The 17,812-nt window shown below is 44.2% G+C and overlaps 2 protein-coding genes and 1 long non-coding RNA gene across 9 annotated transcripts in view; all 3 read left to right on the top strand.

Moving 5' to 3' along the window:
* The window catches only part of frem1a (Fras1 related extracellular matrix 1a), a 31,607-nt gene extending 22,338 nt beyond the window's left edge, over positions 1-9,269 (top strand). For 2 of the 5 annotated variants that reach the window (XM_023966214.2, XM_023966215.2), the window contains 12 exons: positions 2,148-2,349; positions 2,433-2,577; positions 2,655-2,802; positions 2,879-2,951; positions 3,200-3,349; positions 4,288-4,490; positions 4,561-4,608; positions 5,912-6,088; positions 7,111-7,242; positions 7,322-7,422; positions 7,581-7,666; positions 8,708-9,269. In XM_023966214.2, coding sequence (XP_023821982.1) covers positions 2,148-2,349; positions 2,433-2,577; positions 2,655-2,802; positions 2,879-2,951; positions 3,200-3,349; positions 4,288-4,490; positions 4,561-4,608; positions 5,912-6,088; positions 7,111-7,242; positions 7,322-7,422; positions 7,581-7,666; positions 8,708-8,910 — 1,668 coding nt within the window. In that variant the 3' untranslated portion in view covers positions 8,911-9,269. Of the gene's footprint in view, positions 1-2,147; positions 2,350-2,432; positions 2,578-2,654; positions 2,803-2,878; positions 2,952-3,199; positions 3,350-3,578; positions 3,887-4,287; positions 4,491-4,560; positions 4,609-4,872; positions 4,944-5,911; positions 6,089-7,110; positions 7,243-7,321; positions 7,423-7,580; positions 7,667-8,707 lie in introns of those variants that run through there. The other 3 variants (XM_023966216.2, XR_013651145.1, XM_078936567.1) reach the window with 3 other exon arrangements.
* Positions 9,270-10,750: 1,481 nt separating this feature from the next.
* LOC101171231 (leucine-rich melanocyte differentiation-associated protein) lies at positions 10,751-15,358 on the top strand. Of its 3 annotated transcripts, none has more exons than XM_078936568.1 (5): positions 10,751-10,886; positions 12,490-12,693; positions 14,383-14,574; positions 14,648-14,725; positions 15,039-15,358. In XM_078936568.1, the coding sequence occupies exons 2-5, from the start codon at positions 12,548-12,550 to the stop codon at positions 15,220-15,222; spliced, it is 600 nt and encodes a 199-aa protein (XP_078792694.1). In that variant the 5' UTR covers positions 10,751-10,886; positions 12,490-12,547; the 3' UTR covers positions 15,223-15,358. The 3 variants fall into 3 exon arrangements, with proteins under 3 accessions (XP_078792694.1, XP_078792697.1, XP_078792695.1); XM_078936571.1 differs by having other exon boundaries at positions 12,490-12,694; positions 14,393-14,574; XM_078936569.1 differs by lacking the exon at positions 10,751-10,886 and adding an exon at positions 12,121-12,265.
* A 931-nt stretch (positions 15,359-16,289) lies between these two features.
* Positions 16,290-16,751, top strand: LOC144987269 (uncharacterized). Its single transcript, XR_013651146.1, has 2 exons — positions 16,290-16,430; positions 16,515-16,751. It is a non-coding gene; the product is annotated as an uncharacterized LOC144987269 (long non-coding RNA).
* The last annotated feature ends 1,061 nt before the right edge of the window (positions 16,752-17,812 follow it).

Here is a 17,812-nt window from a genome sequence, read left to right as displayed (position 1 = left end):
ATTATGTCCATTATTCATTCATTCCTCATTCATTCTTGGTGATGGTAGCTACGGTTGTAGCCACAGCTGCCCTGGGGCAGACTGACAGAGGCGTGGCTGCCAGTTCACGCCTACGGCCGCTCTGACCATCACTGGGATCATTCATGCACATTCACACACCAGTGGAGCCACACTGGAGGCAAGGAGGGTGAAGTGTCTTGCCCAAGGACACAACGACAGTTGGCTGGGGGGAGCGGGGATTGAACCGCAGACCCTCCGATCATTGGACGACCCGCTCAACCGCCTGAGCCACTGAATTTATGCTTTAAATTCTTGTATGTTTTGTTCTATATGTGTTCGGCATTTTGAGCCTCCTTGGCTGCTGGTGGAAGGTGCTGATGATGATGATGATGATGATGATGATGAGGATGATGAGGATTTTGCACATGTTTCTGTTTCCAGTAGTTATTCTCTACTGAAACAGTTGGTTTTGGCTTTACGATTGCAGCTTCTTGTTAACCAGCTTTCCAGGAAGCAAACCAAACTTTTTTTTCCAGTGTTGTTGTTAAAGTCCTGTTATAGCTTGTGCCCGAATTCCCGCTCTAACCCCCAACTACTAATGAACTGTATAGTGCGGGTCTATGTAGAGCCCTGGATTTTAAAAGCAATTCATTATTTTTAAATGGTCGACATGACATCATCAATTTCAGAAAGTTAAATCTCATTAATATGAGCGTTTAGGGACGATTATATATGAGTCCACTGTCTTCTGAAGATAAAAACGTTGATGGTTTATTAAAAAATACATTTAGATACATTTGTTTAGTAAAAACTGTTCAAATGCAATGCATTGTGGTCTATATTTGCTGATCTAGTGAATCTTTAGACTTGTGGGAAATTTCTGGGGCTCTGGATTTTGTAATTGTAGATTCAGACGGTACTAGAAAATGGCAGACGCACTAAATAGCGATAGGTAGGAATTGGGACACAACCGCGGTCTTTGGTGAGAAACAGTGTTAACTCAGCTATCATGAGTCTTCTAAAAAGGTTTTTCCTTTATTCTGCCTCTCATACTAACACTCTGTTACCTCAGAGAAGTGTGCAAAAGCATCAAAGAGGCTCTAATTAGAAAGGCCATCTCCCAGGTGTGCCTGATGACAGTCAGCTAAGGAAAACCACTCAGCATGACCTGAATGCCATGGATGTTTTATGAACAGCTTCATATGTTCCACCTGCTTTGTTTGGCTTGAAGCTGTCCTCCTGGGGTGTCCTTAACTTTACTGTCGACATTTTTCATTTAAACATAGTTCAGAAATGTTCCTGCTGCCTGAAAAAAACATCTGTAACACTCAGAGATTCAGCAAATCTTTCCTTTCTTGGAGCAGGAATGCTTCAGAAAGCATGAATAAGGCAGCCGTAAAAAGGCTCTGCTTCCTGTCAGACGTGTGTCGGTAACATTAGAACTAACAGAACAGAATTATCCCAGATATTTACATGAAAGCTGGTTTCAAAACCTCCAGGACTGTTCATTTATCAAACCAAGACTTCTAAAGTCCCACTCTGATCACCATCTGATCCACTTTTAATGCGTTGCCAGAGGTCTTTAGATTCTGATTATGCTGTTTTTAGACAAAATACAAAAATCTGTGTGGTTTCTAGGACATAGTTTCTGCAGAGCAGCAGGAGTTCATCAGAAATTGACATGTTGGTATGGAGTAAGCCCACCCTTATTTCCCATCATCTATCTGTTTACGTGCTCCGTCCATCCAGTTCTGATCCAGATTCCATCTCAGACCAGGAAAACAAAGATGCTCATGGATCTGTTGGTCTGCGGGTGGATGACCAGAAAGGGGCGGAGCTTGGAGACTGTAGCCTGCAGATTGTAGTTCCTACGTCACACCTACAGACTTCTTCCAACTACATTTTTCCTCTCCAACTGGTTCACCACAATTTGAATAAAAAAATACTCAGAAATGCAATTTTGACCTTATTTTCTTTCATGTCCTTCATGAGAAAACTGCTGCAAAAACATGTTCAAAAACACCATTTTCCTTGGAGTGGGCCTTTAGGGGGAAGGACACACTGCTGCACCTAACAGACAACCAACAACAACAACCCACCTGGGAGTCTGAGCTTCTTCCAGTTGACGTCTTCCTTCTTCATTTCAGATCACATCTTTGGATGATTCCCCTCCTGAAGTTGTCAGGCTCCTCCCTCTGTGGAAGGCAGAAATGTTGGCGGATGGCCGACACGGGATCTTTGTGTCGTCTCGGGAGCTGAAGGCTCAGGATGTCGACAGCAGAGACGAGGAGGTGGTGTTTTCCATCATTCGTCAGCCCTACTTTGGTTACCTGGAAAACACCACTACAGGTCAGGATAAGCTTCACATCCAGACCTTCTTCAGTCGTGTTTGGAATGGAAACCAACCAGTCTCTCTCTTTTCTCTTTGCCAGGGGCGTTCGTGTCCCGGCGCTTCTCCCAAACAGATCTGAATAGAAGACGGATCGTCTACATCATCAGTCCCAACGCCGAGTCTCTCTCAGACAGCCTGGAGTTCAGAGTGTCTGATCTTCTGGGCAACATGGGCCCCTCCCACATGTAGGCTGAAACCGTACGTTGACTTCTTCTGTTTCAGGGACCAGCCTGACCGTCTCCTGATTTCGCTGCGTTTGCAGACTGAAGTTCACGTGGTCCAGCGTAGAATTTTCCCAGCCAGACTTTTCTGCCTGCGAGCAGCAGGGAACTTTGACCGTGGACATCGTCCGAAGGGGGAACCTGGCAGAGTCGTCCTTCGTCAGCATCACGGTTGGTGTGGCTTCCACGGTTTGTCCCGACCCGGACAGAAGAACGCCGTCCTGCAGCGCCCGGCCTCAGCCTCGCTATCCCTGTTTCTGTCCAGGTTCATGAAGAAACAGCAGCAGCTGGAAAAGATTTCCTCCCAAGCCCGTCATCTCTCCTTCAGTTTGATCCTGGTGTGTCTTCATCACCACACGAGTGAAACCCAAGGACCTTTCTCATTCTAAACACACTTTAGATGTTAGTTATTCAGTATTCTGAGACAACATAAGTTTGCTGTTTTCATCCCCATCATTAATAATGTTTGACCTTAACTGGACTTCACTTTTAGGTCAAAATATTTCATCAGAAACTGTCTTTTTAACATTTATTTTGATAAAACTGTATGAAGCAGCAAACACGGTCTGACCTGACAACCTTCCAGGCGTGGCGAGGCGGGCGTGGCTCATGGAGATCATCCAGGACCACCTGGAGGAGGCTGATGAGACCTTTGAGCTGCTGCTGGTCTCTCCTGAGGCCACCGTGATTGGAAGAATCCAAAAGGCTCAGATCACCATCAGAGACTCTGGGAAAGGTCGGAGGACACCATTGATACATTTCCTGCTTCTTGACAATGAATATGATAAAGTTTGAAGCCATTTCCCTTCATTTGTGTGAAGAGCAGCAGCTTGATTAAGAATGTGGGTCACCGCCAGTAAAAACACGTTACTTTGGGCCAATTCAAGCTATTTACCTGACTGTTTGCTGTTTGTTTGTTTTTATTGGTTTCATCTTCTTCTATTCCTTTGGGTGTTTCCCTTCAGGGTCTCCACAGCCAATCAGCTTCCTCCGTCTGTCTCCTGCATCCTCTACCAGCAGCTACCTTCATGTCTTCCTTCTCTGCATCCAGAATCCTCTTCTCTGGTCTTCCTCTAGACTCAGCATCCTTCAGTCTGTCCTCTGGACATGTCCCACCATCTCAGTCTGACTGGATCTCCAGAACCTCTAACATGTGCTGTCCCTCTGATGTCCTCGTTCCTGATCCATCCTGAACCTTAGCGGCTTCATCTCTGTTTCCTCCAGCTCTGCTTCCGGTCTTCCTCAGCTTCTCTGGGCCCAACAACATGGCTGCTAAATCTTAGAACTTGGGAGTCCTGCTGCTCAAACAGACCATCACGTTCATCTGGACGTTGTCCAACATCTAACTGCTGTTGCTGTTGTCCGGACCCTGAACTGCACGTGTCTTCTGGGACCGTCTTCATCTGCCAACTGTTTGTGCTGCACTTTCTTTGCTACACTTCAACTCTTTGTCATTTCTGCACGGACGACATTAATGATTGTGACTCAGAGGAAACTTCCAAAACAGTGTTTGTCATTGAAGGAATCTGCTGCTCGTCACACAGATAAATGTTTCTTGTAGAAGGAGAACCTTCCTCATCCTCAGCATTATTACAACACAAACCATCTAAATGTAACTTAGTGCTGAACTGCTATTTCTGAATTGAAGTTCTGCTCCGACTCAAACCCTTTCAGACGCCTGCCGCCTGAACCAGGATTCTCCTCTTTTTGGAGGAGAAGAAGTCAAATCAGACAAGTATCCTGAGCACGGCTCCATCCAGCTGGAGAAGCTTCCTCTGGGTTCAGAACCTGCGGTTTGGACCCGAGGAGACAGCATCTCAAGGACGGAAACTCTTCTCCAGAAAAAGAGGCTCCGCGTTGTGGGCCGTCCCAAATCTGTAGGTGTTTCTTTCCGACTTTGCATCATCAGTTTGAAATGTTTCTTACATCTGTGGTCTGGATTTTCAGATTGGCCCTTCTTCAGTGTTTCACAACGGGACGGATGTCATTTACACAGTATGTTTTTTTCAAGCATTACAAGTAATAGAACCCTACAACATTAACGCAATTACACACATATATCACTAACGCGTTCTTTTACAGTACTTACAGTGTAGTTAAGTGGGTATTTGTGGGTCCAGGGTATTTACATGGTACTTGATTTGTATTTATGTGGAACTATTTGTTTCATATTTATGTGGTAACTACTGGGTATTTAAATAAAAACTTACTGGGTATTTAAATAGAACTTACTGGGTATTTACTGGGTATTTTGGTAAGGTGAAGGACTGACATGCAGGAAACCAGGGTCGGATTCACGGGGGGGAATGAACAAGCAAGCAACTGAATTGGTGAGCAGTTAACACCACTCGGGGAGGGCCCTTGGGCCTGACCCCTCACGCTATGCCTACCAGCATGAATGTGCATGAATGATCCCGGTGATGGTCAGAGGGACTGTAGGCATGAACTGGCATCCCCGCCTCTACCATCACCACATATGAATGAGGAGTGAATGAATGATGGACACAATGTAAGCGCTTTGAGCGTCTGGAAAAGCAGATAAATCCAATCCATTATTATTATTATTATTATTATTATTATTATTATTATTATTATTATTATTTAAATAGCACCTATTGGGTATTTAAATAGTAACTACAGTACAGTAATCCCCTCGTAATCGCGGGGGGGTTACGTTCCTCACCCCCCGCGAATAACGAAAATCCGCGAATAATTGATTTTAAAATTGATTTTTTGTTTTAAAACTCCCAGAGCCAGAGCCTCTGCAGAGTCAGAACCTTTTTCTGCCGTCTGGGTTCATTTCCAGAAGCTGGAGACGATGCAGGGCGTTTGGATGGCATCTTAAATGTATAAACAATACTTTACAGTAAAGTACAGGGCAAATCGTTTTTCAAAATTTATAGAATGAGCGCTGTTCTGCGTCTCACACTTGTGACGTCACGTCATCTGCGGCCACCCGCGAATGGGCGGGGCGTGAATATTAAACTGTGAATGGGCGGGGGGGGGATTACTGTACTGGGTATTTAAATAGTACCTCCTGGGTATTTAAACGGTACCTACAGGGTATTTACACGTTGTGTACAGTACAGTACTTACAGCGTAGTTAAGTGGTATTTACATGCAGACGTCAGGTAGTATATTGATAGCAAAGACAACAAATGAAGAGGATTCCATCTTCTTGACAGTAATCACTCATAATCCTAAACAGATGTATTTGCAGTGATGAGATGCAGATTAGATCAATGAAGTGCATTTATGGTCAGTTTGAAGTTTCTTGTTGTCGTTTTGTTGCCTCCAGTATCATGGGATGGTGCAGATGCAAGTGGAAGATGAGAGCTCTCCATCCCGGGGGGGCAGGAAGGCTCACGTTCAGGTGGTTAGCAGGGGGGGGCGGCAGAGGACGTCAGATGTTCCGAATGAGGAAAAGTCTGACTCAACACGACTCATCCCCAAAGCAGGAAGCCCTTCAGAACATGTGAGTGTCGGCTGTTTGGGATCATCTATTTAGGAAGGGTGGGGGCCTTTTCTCTCCGTGTTTCTCATGTCTGGATATAAAAAAAACAACACTGGAAGTCTTGGAGGAAGAACAGAACCAGGAAACAACACCAGGAAGTCTTTTGATGTTGTCATGAGGATTTTTTGTAAACATTTTTTTCCTTATTTATTTTTTACTGTTTTTTATTAATGGATGTATTCTGGTTGAAATAAGTCAAGTAAAGTTCAGTCCAAGTGTCCGTCACACAACTAGGTGTGTCGTTTGCCCTATGCATTTGAACCCTCCCTTGGTGGAGCGGTCAGACACAGCTGTGTGTTCAGGAACCATTTGGGGGTTAACCCCCCAATCCAAGCCCTTAATGCTGAGTGTCAAGCAGGGAGGCATTGGGTCCCATTTTTATGACTCGGCTTGGATTTGAACTCACGACCGTCCAGTCACAGGGCGGACACTCTACCACAAGGCCACTGAGCTGGCCTAAATAATCTGTAAGCATATTTAAAAAGATCAAATCAGAATCCAGAATCCAGAATGAATCCAAAAGCCTAGAAACTGTAACTCTCCTCTTTTCTGATGGGGGAGTCAGCTTCAAGCTGCTTCTTCCATTGGGGGGGGCACCAAACAGCTTCACTTTGTTTATTTTATGCTCTTTTTACATAAAAGTAGAAACAGAAATATGCTCAAACCAAGAAACCAGTTCTCTGGGTTGTGCAGAAACGACACAAAAAAGAAAAGTCTTACAAACATTTGAATCTCAGCTCACATTAAAGAGCAGCTTTGATTTCTGCTGAAAGTAAAGAAGATTCTTAGAATAAGATGAAATGGAATAAAAGATGAATTCATCAAGACTTCATCAGATGAACGTGCAAAAGTGGAGCCACATGCAATAAGAAAAGCTAGGAAGACCCCCCCAGACTGAGAGACACAGCAGGATTCAGTTTGCTTTCTGTGCCGCTGTCCTGACCGCTTTGAATCCAGGCGTCACAGACTTTCATGACCCACAGGTGAGACGGGAAAGCTCTGTCCCCAAGCCGTGTGCGCCGGAGCTGGCGGGGCTCCTGCACTACAACCACACCGCCGCTCAGCTGTTTCAGTGCAGCGGCGTGTCCTGGAGGCCGTGGACGCCGACGCATCAGGTCAGCCCCCCCCCCTCCAAACCTCTGCCAGAGCAGATGTGAGGCCTTCACGCCATCTCCTCTCCTCCTTTCTGCTCAGACGTGCCCCAAGGGGTGGAGCTTCCACGGCGACCGCTGCTACCTTCTCAGTACCAAGCAGAAGGTCACATGGAGCGCGGCGAACAGGGCGTGCAGAGAAAAGTGAAGTCCAACCCTTTCTTCCCGTAAACACATGTCAGACGGAGATGCTGCCAAACATTTCAGCCATGAAGAAGAATGCTAGAGCCTTTAGTCCCAACACAAACTGTCTGTCGTGCATCTCTCAGAAAGAAAACCGTGTCTTCTTCTCCCTCATTCAGATATCAGGGAACTCTGGCAAGTGTTCTCTCCAAAGCTGACATGGACTTTCTGTGGAACTTCAGTGGCAGGAAACCGTTTTGGATCGGTGGGTGTTTTTGCTGTCAAGGCAATTAAGTCAATTAAAAAAAAGTACATAGGGTTAGGGTTATATATATATATATAGTCTAAACCGTTTTCGTGGGTTTCCTGGTGACTTTCATTCCTCCTTAAGTGTGATTGTGAGTGTTGTTGTGTGACGGACTGGTGAACCATCCAGGGTGAACCCCGCCTTCACTTTCTTTCCCTAGCTGCTGTTCAGCTTTAATTCATGGATTAGATCTAATCTCAGTCAGCACACCACTGCAAAGCCTCAGTGCATTGCAGTGGTGTGTAAATGACAAACCTGTTTCTACAAGCCGGTCTGATTCTTTTAAACATTAAAGTCATGGAATCTCTCTGAAGAAATAGGACTGGCTGATGTTTGTCAGCTTTGCTTCAGGCTGAAGGGTCATTTATTAACCCTTTGTGTCTTGTTTAGGGCGTACAGCGCATTCAGTCCCATTTACATGTTTAAAGACATTCATCCAGAGTACGGTCTGAAAAATGGAAACTAATGCATGTTGTGCTGCATCTTTGCTGAAAACGCTCTTGGGCTGTTTTTGAGGGATGTTAACAGTGTGGTTGTCACTTTGGTTTCACAGCTCAAATTGTAATAAATACTGGTTTAAGCTGGAAAAGACCTAAAGTGATAAGAAGCTCCAGCATCTCAGCGTATGCATGCTTTAAAATGAACTCCTCATCAAAGCAGTGTAACCCTTGTGCTATCCTAGACACTTTAACGTTGGGAGTTGGGTCATCTAGACCCACTAGACAGTGCTCTGAACCTTTTTTCTTCAATGATTTGTGATCTTCACTGGTGTCCATGGATTACATGAAATCTTCCCACCTTTATCCACCTTTGTCATGGTAGGGGGAACACGTCAATGGAAGGGGGGGGGTCATCTATGATAGCACAAGGGTTAACCCACTATAGTTCATTCTGGATGTTATTAGTCAATGAGAAAATGTTTTATTTGATTAACTCAGATGAACGTATTGTGGTAAATCATCAGCATAAATGAACTCCAACTGTTTGCTGTACTTGAAGGTCTGAATGACCTGGAGGGCAGAGGACGCTGGGAGTGGGTGGCTGGTGACCCGGTCAGCTTCACCAACTGGAAAAAGATGCCCCCTCGGTCCAAAGGGAAGGCGAGTAAAAGGTGCGTCTTGGTCCAGAGAAGGGCAAAGTGGCAAATTAGGGAGTGCAGGAGCGGCAGAGGACACCGCTTCGTTTGCTCAATCACGCCCTGAGAAGAGCCAAAACTCATCCCAAGGATTAGACTGAACCTCTGTTTTAATCTCTCTGAAACTCTGCTGTAAATTCTTCACATGCTGTTGTTTACCTCTGAAAGTCTTTTTATTTAAGAGCAAGCAGCTGATTTCAATTCAGGCCCCTGAGGCTTGATGGGTAATGAAAACTCCTGGTTTCCTTTTCTGTTCCCATGAAGACACTAATGTGAAATGTATTATTTGTATTTATCTCTGTCTTATAATGTATATATTCCCAAATTCATTTGTTCTTATTCAGTCTATGAATGTATTCCATCATGTAGAGATGACTTTCTGTTTGTTATCTAAAGAGTAAATAATAAAACGTATTTATAACCTGACCTCAGCTGCTGGGAATTGTGAAGAGACGTACTTTTTTCTTTGAACGGCAAAAACTATTTGTAGTCAAAAACAGACTTTAGTTGAGCTGAATTAAATGTTTTTTAATGATTTGTTTGTGTTTTTTCTACTGTAAAGGGAGAAATGACCTTTTACAGTAAAATGTTGGCTAATAGCTCAGGTGATAAAATCCAAATATCATGAACAGGTGAACACCAGGAACAGACCAAATGGTTGGATTCAGACTGGAAAACCATTTGGTCCGGACCGGGTCCACTTGATTCGTCCTGGATTGAGTTGTGAACCTTGGGTTTGGTCTGTATTTGTACTGCCTTCAAGATTTTCCTGTTCTAGACCAAAGGAGAAAGTCTTCAACCAGACGTTGATGCAGACGTTCAGAATCAGTCAGAGAAACATAAAGTTTGAATGAATTATCATAGCGCAGGACTTCCATAACTTCTGTCTCTCGTTGCTTTGCCCCGCCCTCATAATTCCTGACCAATGAGTAAAGAGATCGGTAGTCACATGGTTTACAAGCTTTGGTTCAAAACAGGAAAGTCTGCTTGACGGCGGTCTGAATACAGACCAAACGCCAGGTTCAGGTTCAGGACCAACAGACTTTTCCATTCTGGATCCACCCTGAGTTCAGAATCTGGACTGCAGATCTGTGAACAGCTGTTCTACAGATAGACGGCGTCATCAGTGCTCCCAGCTGAACTGCAGGGTTTCCCGTCATCTCACCAAGGCAAGTCAAATGTCTCTGTCACGGGGAGCGGATGAGGGAGTACCCAGGTGCAGAGAAGGAGAGGAGGCAGGAGGTTGCAGGGGAACGGGGGCTTTAATAAACAAAACTAAAGACACAAAACCAAAACCACTGCATACGGCAGGCTAGAAACTTGAAACACTAAACACTCGAAAGACTCGAAACAGGGAGAGCAGACTTACAAACTATGGACCAGCACAGGAGGAAGGGAATGACAAGACTTAAATACATGCAGACAAACGAGACACAGGTGGAAACACTCAGGAAGGATGGGGACCAAAGTAAAACTCAAAACTACAACAAACCAGGAAACACTACAAAGTAAAACAGGAAGTTAACTCAAAACATCACAGAACCAAAAACAACTTGAACACAAAAGCAGAAAAACCTAAAACCATGACAGTCTCTTTCTCTAAAGCTTTGCTCCACGTCCATCATGTCTAAACTAACCAAAATAAACGAGGCTCACTCGCCCTTCAGGAAGCTCACCTATGTGCTGTTTTGCCTCAGCCAATCAATTTCAGGTTTAATTGGTTGGGAAACAGAAAAAAAACAAAGAACAGAACAAAAATGCAGCAAAGGGCTTTAAAGTTCTGATCTTGATCCACCTGTAAGGAAACCGTTTTTGACTGTATTCATCCAAAGACTTTCCTGTAGAGGTTCTGGAGTTCCTCACGCAGGAATTCAATGGCTGAACCATAAAAAAACCTGGTTGTCCCTGTTCCCATCAGGGCCTCTGAGCAATGTGATTATGCCCGTCATGTGATCTCCCACTGGTTGATGAAAGAGGCTCTTCTCTGTGAAATCCCAGCAGTTCTCCGTCTGCAGGGAAAGAAAGAGGATCCTCTTCAGATAAGTGAGTAAAACTGCCTCAAAAGCAGAAAAGGAATCTAGCAGCAGGTTTGAAGCAGGTTGTAAGTCATAGTTAACACTGTTTTTTTCCTGTTCAATGGAAGGAACATGGTACATGCTCCCACATGTACTCTTCTGCACCTCAGATCACTCTTTAAAGGTGACATTATGGTGGTTTGAAGGACATCTGCTGCTGTGTTGACTAGCATAACAAAGACCATCTATGATGAGATATGGTCAGTTTTTGGGTTAGCTTTTTGTTTTTATTCCATGACATTAAGGACTATTTACTTGAATACACCGCATTGTTCATTGTTCATTATGTTTGCATTGATAACATCAGCTTCTGATGTTATCGACGTCCTGAACTACTTTTTCCTTATGGTCATTTTTTTAATCGTATTTAATTTTACTTCCTCATTCCTGCTTTGTCCGCCTCTTTCTAAGCCTTTGCTAGGCATGTGGGGGGAGGATGGTTATAGCACTTCAACTTAAGATGAATCAATGCATGTTTTAGAGTGTAAAGATATAGAAATGCTGCTTAGATTACAGAGTGTGATTAATACAAGGTTCATTAATCTTCTTGCTTTTCCTTCACGGACCTCAGCACACAGCAGCCTGCACTCTCACTAGATCGGATGGGAATAGTTACATTCCAAGCCAAAGTAGTTGATGAAAGTCTACTGACTTATTCAAATAGAGACCCAGACGTGTCCTGTTGCTGAGGCTGAAAGTAGCCGTCATGCATTTGGCACAACTCCAGTTACTTCCATTCATTTAGCTGGTGTCTGTGATGGACATCAGTGGGCTCTCTCATCTTTTTAAATGTTGAACCTGTACAGTTGGAAGCTGGTTAAAAACTTTTTACTCTACTTTATTTAAAGGGCCTTTATCAAACCAAATGACCTATTTGAGCTTTTAAGTGCACTATAGTGTTAATTCCTCACAGAAAAACAACCTCAAAGTTGTATTTTGATCCATTCACGCATTTCTGTGTGTTCCTCTAAAACCTGCTCCAAAGCACCAGCCCCTCCCAATCCACAAAAACAGCAGGTCCTCACATTGTGACATCACAAAGTGAGGAACCGCCCCCTTCCAGGAAGGGACTGTGCTGCCAGCGCCGCCCCTAGGCTATCAGACACGCCCTCTTTCTGAGCGGAGCTAGCGATGATCGGCTAAATATGAACGTCCATCTTTGCAAAAGTTCCGATTTTCTTTGTTTTCGTGGAGAAACACAGAGGCGCTGTCGAGGCAGACTCTAGGATGATGTCATGAAATGGGCGGCACCCACAAGGAGAGAAAGGCGGAGCCTCAGAGATCAAGTTGTCTTACTTCTGGGTGGTAAAAGGAGCTACGAAAAAACTGACATTTAGTGTGCCAAAGGTAATATATGATTATCAAAATGGATATAGTTTCCTCTGAAAGGCTTTAGAAAATCAGGATATATAGACCCTTTAAGTTAATATTCAGACACATCAACAGTTACATTTTTAGCCTTTATCATAGGAGAAATTGTCAACGATGTTAAAAACCTTCTACCTCTTTCAGGGCAGTGAGTTGTTTTCAAGAGTTTCTTTTGGTCATCGGCTGTTTTTTTGCATTTCCAGGGTCACTCTACGGCCTGAATCTTTATCCTGACGAGAAGCAGGAACAGGGATTCTGCCGATGGATCACTGTAGCCGAAACCCAGCGGTGGCCTTTCACTGGCTTTCTTTTGCATATCAGGGCCTCACTGACATTCCATATGATGCCATTCTGACACAGGAAGATGCCCTGGAGGTGTTGGACCTGAGCTACAACCTGCTGGATGAGTATCCTTTCACCGTTTACGTGATTTGACCTTTACTGCTAAACTGAATTCAGACAGTTATGGAGGCTCAGAGTGGATTAGGGATCAGTTACAAACGTAAAAACGTCATAGTTGCACAAATGCAGCAGCTCCAAAGGAATTCAAGACGCTGGTTCAAACAGATCTAGTTAGAAAAGTTCACAGAGGTGCACCAATGAGGAAAGAAGATGAAGTGGAAGAGATTATATAACACCACAGACTGGCTAAACAAAAGCTGCAGTCATCCTGACCCTGCAGACAAACTGTCGCTTAATTTTAGAAGATGCGCCTGCATTTATCATAAACACATCTATTGAAATCCTTGAAAATCCTCCAAACAACAAGATGACTGTCTAAATATGCATGAAAACCCATTAAACATGGTCTAACATCAGGTCACAGCGAGCATGACTCTACTTCTGGGTACAACCATCCGCATGTGGAAAACGAGGCTGCAGGACGGCTTCACCAAAGCAGCCGTGTCAGCCGAGCGCCACTGCTTTCTGGTTGTGTTGCAGAGGTGACTGAACACAAACGTGTGTTCCGTCTACACAAACTGAGTATCGGGAACATTGGGAAGTCTGTCAGCAGTCTCAGTCTGACACAATTGACCTCCCTCTACACTGTTATACTCCAAGCTAGTAAACCAGGGACGTTTGAGGCCAAGGTATTTGTTTGTTGATGAGGCTAGAGCGGTTCAGTGTCACTGCAGGACAGGTGTGTCACACCCTGTGTCCTCTGTCAGTCACCTAAAGCAGTTCACTAAACCACACAGTAAATCAAATGTGGTGGGAAAATGTCTTTTTTACTTGGCTGATGTTAAAAGCTCGTATGTACGTGCGACCAAGCAGAAAAACTGATGGAAGAATTTCATGTTACGAGATGAACATCGTTGCATTGCCTCAGGTATTTGAAGTTGCTGTTGGTGGCTCATGTTAACCTCACCGTAGCCATAACCATAACCATAACCTGTCCTCCGGGTCCATGCGACCAAGAAAAGAGGTCAACACTGACTGCACATATTTAGAAAATTCCCCGGGAATCGTCACTTTATTTTCAATTCAATAGGATTTACTTCCTTAATGGGCGTGCAAGCGTCTCTACTTTCCACCTATGGTAACCAGTAACCAAAGGGAAAGAGGCTGAATTGCCTTCATGTTGTGTGTAAAAGTATAGCAGGTAACATGCATGAAGTGAGCTGTGAATAAAACGTGTCATTTTAAGGACACTTTCTCACCTTATACTAAAGATGTTTTTGTAATACTTGTCTGAACTCATGTTTGGGTTAGAAGCATGTCTCATTCCATCTGTCTATTTTAAACTCGTGTTTATTTTCATTTGTCTTTGAAATAAAGAAAATTGAATAGAAACATTACATTCAATTGAAAGAAGGCGTCTTTTGGTTTGTATCATGCCATCTTCTGACCTGGACAGAAATCCTCGGTGGTTTTGTTGGGACATGTACATGTTGTGAGACACATTACGCTTTCAGGCGTGTCCCAGATTCCTGTCCGTGCTGTTTGCCTGTTTTGGGGGAAAAAGTCTTTTGGGGTCATTTTCATGAACGTCCATCTAATGATCCCTGAAGCATGTGGTCAAAGTCAGGCGTGTCCAGCAGGTGTTTGTGGGCGTCGCCCAGCAGTTCTGGTTCCGTGTGTTCTCCTTCATTCAGTCCTTACTGGAACCCGGCTCTGCTGGGGCGGCTGGAGAGGCTCAGCACTCTCATTCTGGACTCCAACCGCTACACCTCTCACGTCAAGTTTCCATACATGCCAAGTGTCACCACAGTGTGCATCAACAAGAACAGGATCAACAACCTGCCTCTGTTTGTGGAGGAGATCAGGAGGAAGTTTCCCAGCATCCGGTGAGTCCACGCTCCCTGTTGTCACGGTGAGGCTGTGCCGTCCGTCACACCATGTCTTCTTTTCTAACTGAAGAATCCTCAGTATGATGAACAATGAGGCGGCGCCGAGTTATTTTAACGGAGGAAGCCTGGCGCAGCACATCGACTACAGGTGAGGACGTCACTGCACTTAAAGGTGAGAATGCTGACTCAAGAGCGACGAGAAGACCGCCCCCTTCTTCACAGCATCCCACTTCTTTGATTTCCCCCCTCTTAGTTCTCTTCAGCACAGAAATCAAAATGTAACAGATCAGTAGCTCCCCCGCCTGGCTCAGTCGTGTCATTACCACAGAGCACAGAAGTCACGTCATGAATCTCTCTGCTCTGGCGGTCTGTCATGGCGTCCAGAGGTCTGATCTGAGCTGGCTTAGAGGCTGTTAAAAGAATGTCTCAGTGCACGTTCATCATGGCAGTGTCCCTTTCAGACAGTATGTGATCAGTCAGATCCCAAGCCTGGAAATTCTGGATGACACAGAGGTTCTGGAGGAGGAGCGAGTCCAGGCCAGGAGGACGTACAGGCTTCAGCGAGGAGGCCTGAGCGGCAGGAAGAAGGACGACTCCTCCAGGAAACACATCCAAGGACGACCAAACAGCATCAGAAGACAATAACTTCATGTTTTTTCTTCACTTTCCTTATGAAACACTCATTTAGTCTTTTGTATCTACTTCAGCTCCATTTTAAGACTGTGTGGAGGTGAACACAAACTGTAATAACACCGCCTAATTAAAGATCAAAGGATTTTGTAAAGGTTTGAAAGATCTGGGCATCGCCGACCAAAGCAAAGTCCTGATGCAGCCCGGCTTCATGACCGGTCTTTGTTCCTCTTTTTTATCATTTGTTCTGTTGCATAAATCTCTTCATTTTACATGTTAGAGACCCGGCTCACCTACACCAAAGTCCTCCAAAACTCTAGAAAACCTCTGTGAAAAGTTAGAAACATGTAAACTCAGATTCATCTGGGAAAGTCAACACAGATTCAGCAGCATGGGCTCCTTAAAAAGCTAATTAAAAATCCATCGTTAAAGAGTTTTGGGGGTGGACCTGAAAAGACGTTTGACTCCATCAATCAACCTTTGCCGTCAGAAAAACTGGATCTTCGTGGCATTAGGGATTAAGGTCGGATAGAAAACTCAAATAAATGAATTTTTAAATGTATTTCGTGGTGTTCCTCAAGGGTCAGTGATGGGCCCCAAACCTTTTTGCAACAGGGGCGTACAGCAGCTTTACTACGTTTTCTAATCTGATTGTCACAAATTAAAATGCGGAGAGACACTGAAAATAGTGTAACCCAGAGTTTAGATAAAACCAGGTATATAATGTTTGGTGGTTGCAACATTTCTACTACAGATCTGTGAGGTTTTTATAGAAGGAGTCACTGAAACTGAATTTTGATGACATGATTGTTGGAAATCCCATTTAAAACATAATAAAATATCAAGAAGTATCCGTTCTTCCCAAAACCAGATTGGACATGATGTCACTTCACATGCTGAACCTCGTCTGTTTTTTCATTTCATAGACTCAAAGCTATTGCTAACTGTTTAGAAGGCTCAGCTTGTATTGCTCATGGCGCTTCTCTGTCTCTCCTGAGAGGGTCTCATATTTAGGAAATTCCATCCCTGCAAATTGAAAGTCTAACCCCAGGGTGCAGTCTGGAAACACAGCGCTGTCGAGGGGCCGGATCAGTGACACGGCGTCCTTCTGCAGGAGAAGAAGGCTCTGACGCATTCAGCACTCCGGGAAATCAGCCAGAAGAAAAGGAAACAAACATTTGCTCACGCCAGCTTCTCCCTGACAGCAACTGCAGAAAACCACTGTTAGTTTCTGAAAGCGCCTGAACAAGCAAACAACAGCTCCAACTTTCTTTGTGTTCTTGAACCACCAATGTTTTTGTTTAAAGCAAAGTCGTGGATCAGAACGTCAACTGAAGGCTGCGTCCTGTACAGGAAGTCGAGCACAAAGAGCTTAGGGAAGGCAGGACATTCTGGACCTGGAGATCCCAGCGACCTACTTGGAGAGCTTTCTTCAGGGCTCCATCTGGGACAAGGTCCAGCAAACCTCCGTCTGAGAAAAATGATACTGAAGAACAATGGTTTGGAAGTCTTTTTTCTGTTTGCAATAAAAAACAGTGTCTGGCTTTGTTCTGCGTCATATCTGCACTTCAGAGAGCGGACTGTCTTTGACCCGGTTTTCTAGGAGAGTGGCCTGGTCTTCAGCCCTGCAGGCCGGTGGAGTCGGCTGTGAACGTGAGGCGGCTGCCTCTCCAAACCTTCATACGGACTGACTGAACAGTTGCTCCTCATTTGTTGTTGAAACAGTTGACGTGTCCACAGGAAACTGTGGAAATGACCGTGTACTGGATGAGATTTGAAGAACGGCCTTCAGGTGAAAGACTTTTACTCCACTGCTGTTGGTGGGGGACAGACGCCTCATGTTCTAGTATCTAATCTCATCGTCTAGTTGTCTAATGTTTCTGGTTATCTTAGAAACTTGTTTTTAAGGAGCAAACAGATGAATGTGAGGCATATCCATCTTAATAGAGTGACTATTTTCAGGTTAGTCACACTTCAGAAACTGATTGACAATGGAAACTAGGCCAAGCTAAAAATAATATTCAAGCAAAAACAGGAAACCAAAGTTCTGCTTCTACTTTGGAAATGTCAGCTGTTTTACACGGTTTGGAGACGTTCCACTAGTCCTAGAACATTTTCTGTCTCTGATTTCTGTGAGCTGACTTCCTCATCTTGTTGTGTGACTGAATGTCCTTTCCAGTCCTTTTCTTATCAGAATCATTTTATTGTCGTTGTACATGGTGATACAATGAAATTGAAGCAGCTTTGGAGTGCTGAATATTAGATAAAATAAACAAAACTAAATAAAAATACTATAACTCACATCTCTAATGAAAAATGTACAATATGGACAGAAACAATTAAATATTAAATATGATCTTCCACTGGTTTCTTTGTACACAACTAAACTGCTGGTCTGAACTCCAGAGTGACATTCATGAAGACCTGATGGAAAAACAAATGGAATATTTGAGATAAAAATGAATTACTGTGATGTTCTGAGTTTTCCTTCTACGTCTGGAGATCTTCAGAATACCCCCCACCCCACCCCCCCACACACACACGAACAAGACTGTAGTGTCCAGGAGAACCGAACCGACCCGATCCAGAGGAAACGGACAGGATT

This window comes from Oryzias latipes, chromosome 18 (assembly GCF_053564925.1).
Source record: "Oryzias latipes strain Hd-rR chromosome 18, Olatipes_Hd-rR_3.1".
Classification (NCBI taxonomy): domain Eukaryota; kingdom Metazoa; phylum Chordata; class Actinopteri; order Beloniformes; family Adrianichthyidae; genus Oryzias; species Oryzias latipes.
The sequence above is the reverse complement of the archived record's forward strand: the minus strand, read 5'-3'. Positions and strand labels throughout refer to the sequence as shown.

What these genes read in the sequence shown, in the direction of transcription:
- LOC101171231 (XM_078936568.1), top strand. Translation starts at nt 12,548, where the DNA reads ATGGATCACTGTAGCCGAAACCCAGCGGTGGCCTTTCACTGGCTTTCT. An exon ending in AGCTACAACCTGCTGGATGA is followed by an intron (nt 12,694 to 14,382) that starts GTATCCTTTCAC and finishes TCCTTCATTCAG; the next exon opens with TCCTTACTGGAACCCGGCTC. An exon ending in AGGAAGTTTCCCAGCATCCG is followed by an intron (nt 14,575 to 14,647) that starts GTGAGTCCACGC and finishes TTCTAACTGAAG; the next exon opens with AATCCTCAGTATGATGAACA.